Raw genomic sequence first — 2,096 nt, 5'->3', positions numbered from 1 at the left:
CGGGGCTGGCACAGCACCCCCTGCTCTGCAGGAACCGGGTCAGTGCTGCGGGGCTGAGCGAGGAGGCAAAGGGTGTTGAGGTTCATCGGGTGGTTTGGGTGGGAAGGGACCCTCAAAGGCCACCGGGTCCGACCCCCCTGCGGCGAGCAGGGACCTCTGCAAACTGGGTCGAGTTGCTCAGAGTCTCCATTCAACCTGACCTTGAATGTGTCCAGGGATGAGGCTTCTGCCACTTGTCGGGGTGACCTCTTAAACCCCAGGGTGAAAGGTTTCTTCCCAGTACCTCTCCCAGCAGACACCTCCCTGCCTCCTGCCTCCCAGCGTTGGGTGGTGGGTTCAGAGAGACCAGGTTTGCAGGGCAGTGTGTGACCTTCTTCCTCCTGGTGCCCCCCTGGCATGTCTGAGCAGCAGCACCTGCCTAGGGATCTTTGGCTTTGTAGTTAAAAAGAGAAAAAACAACCTCAGAATTTTTCTTTAGCCAGAAATGCTCAAAATCCAGCAGAAACTTGGACAGCACTAGTGGCTGAGACTAGAAAGCAAAGAGTGTGTGGGGGGCACATGGTCAAGACCTGGTTGGGATGGTTAAGATGCTGGGACAGTCCCTCGGTGGCTGCAGACTGTGCTCAGTGGGTGAGCCCTGGCAGTGGGAAGCACCAGTGTCCCCACCAGCCCTGCCCTGCAGTGTCCCCACCATCCCTGTCCTGCAGTGTGGCCACCATCCCTGCCCTGCAGTGTCCCCACCAGCCCTGTCCTGCAGTGTCCCCACCATCCCTGCCCTGCAGTGTCCCCACCATCCCTGTCCTGCAGTGTGGCCACCAGCCCTGCCCTGCAGTGTCCCCACCATCCCTGTCCTTCAGTGTCCCCACCATCCCTGTCCTTCAGTGTCCCCACCATGCCTGCCCTGCAGTGTGGCCACCAGCCCTGCCCTGCAGTGTCCCCACCATCCCTGCCCTGCAGTGTCCCCACCATCCCTGCCCTGCAGTGTCCCCACCATCCCTGTCCTTCAGTGTCCCCACCATGCCTGCCCTGCAGTGTGCCCCCCATCCCTGGGTGCCCTCCAGCACCTCCCAGGGGAAGGCAGACACCTGGGCGAGGCCGTGCCGGGAGGGTTTGGGAGGCTGGTGCTGTTTGGTGGCCCTGCGGGTGACCCGTGTCCCCCTCCCCAGGTGAGAAGCCCTACAAGTGCACGTGGGAGGGCTGCGACTGGCGCTTCGCCCGCTCGGACGAGCTGACCCGGCACTACCGCAAGCACACGGGGGCCAAGCCCTTCAAGTGCGTGGCCTGTGGCCGCTGCTTCTCCCGCTCCGACCACCTGGCCCTGCACATGAAGAGGCACCAGAACTAGGAGCTTCTCCCACAGCAGCTGAAACTCTTCCCCCTTCCCCCGGGGGGGTCCTTCTCCTCTTCTCCTACCCAGGAACAAACCCCACGCTGCGATCAACCGGGCAGGGAAGGCCCCTCTGCACGTCCTGTCCCCAGCACGCCCTGGTTTTCAATGAAATCTTATTAAAAAAGGAAACAAAAGTTAAAAAAAAAAAAAAAGACAAGTTCTAATTACAGCTTGATCTGGTGACGAGGCTCCCGGCAGCCCTGGGGAGATGGACCTTGGATTCCAAAGGGCTTCCAGCCAACCTGCTATTTATTTGTCACTCAGGAGCAACTGGCCTCCGTGTCTCAAACTCTTTGGGGTTTTGGTACCTCTCCGAGGGCAGTGGCCCCAAGGAGGGTTGTGATGTGTTGGTGGCCTGGCCCTGGGTGAGAGGTCTCATGATGAGCTGTCAGTGCAATCCTCTTGGGCTGCCCCATGGCCTGGCTGTGGAGGGGGCACCTTGACCCATGGCTTGGCTGTGGAGGGGGCACCTTGACCCATGGCTTGGCTGTGGAGGGGGCACTTCTGAGGTGCAAGAACAGGAGCACATGCCTGCAGCTGTTTGTGTTGACAATCCCAGTCTCTGTGGGGGCGAAGAAGCACAGCATGCCAGCTTGGAAGGGACCTCAAGGATCAGCTGCTCCAGCCTTTCTAGGTAGGAACATGGTTTAGGTGAGAAGAAGATGGTTTAAATGAGCGAAGACGAAGAGAGCACAGATGAAGGGGG

General features: G+C 59.9%; 1 protein-coding gene across 1 annotated transcript in view; it reads left to right on the top strand.

Annotated features, from left to right (window-relative positions):
• Window positions 1-1,345, top strand: part of LOC104393958 (Krueppel-like factor 5) — a 19,860-nt gene extending 18,515 nt beyond the window's left edge. Inside the window, exon 4 of the mRNA XM_010003486.1 lies at window positions 1,167-1,345. Within this exon, the coding sequence (XP_010001788.1) occupies window positions 1,167-1,345 (179 nt within the window). The remainder of the gene's footprint in view (window positions 1-1,166) is intronic.
• Window positions 1,346-2,096: the final 751 nt, after the last annotated feature.

This window comes from Chaetura pelagica, unplaced genomic scaffold, assembly GCF_000747805.2.
Source record: "Chaetura pelagica isolate M959 unplaced genomic scaffold, ChaPel_1.0 scaffold938, whole genome shotgun sequence".
Taxonomy (NCBI): domain Eukaryota; kingdom Metazoa; phylum Chordata; class Aves; order Apodiformes; family Apodidae; genus Chaetura; species Chaetura pelagica.
This window is presented reverse-complemented; position numbering and strand designations above follow the sequence as displayed.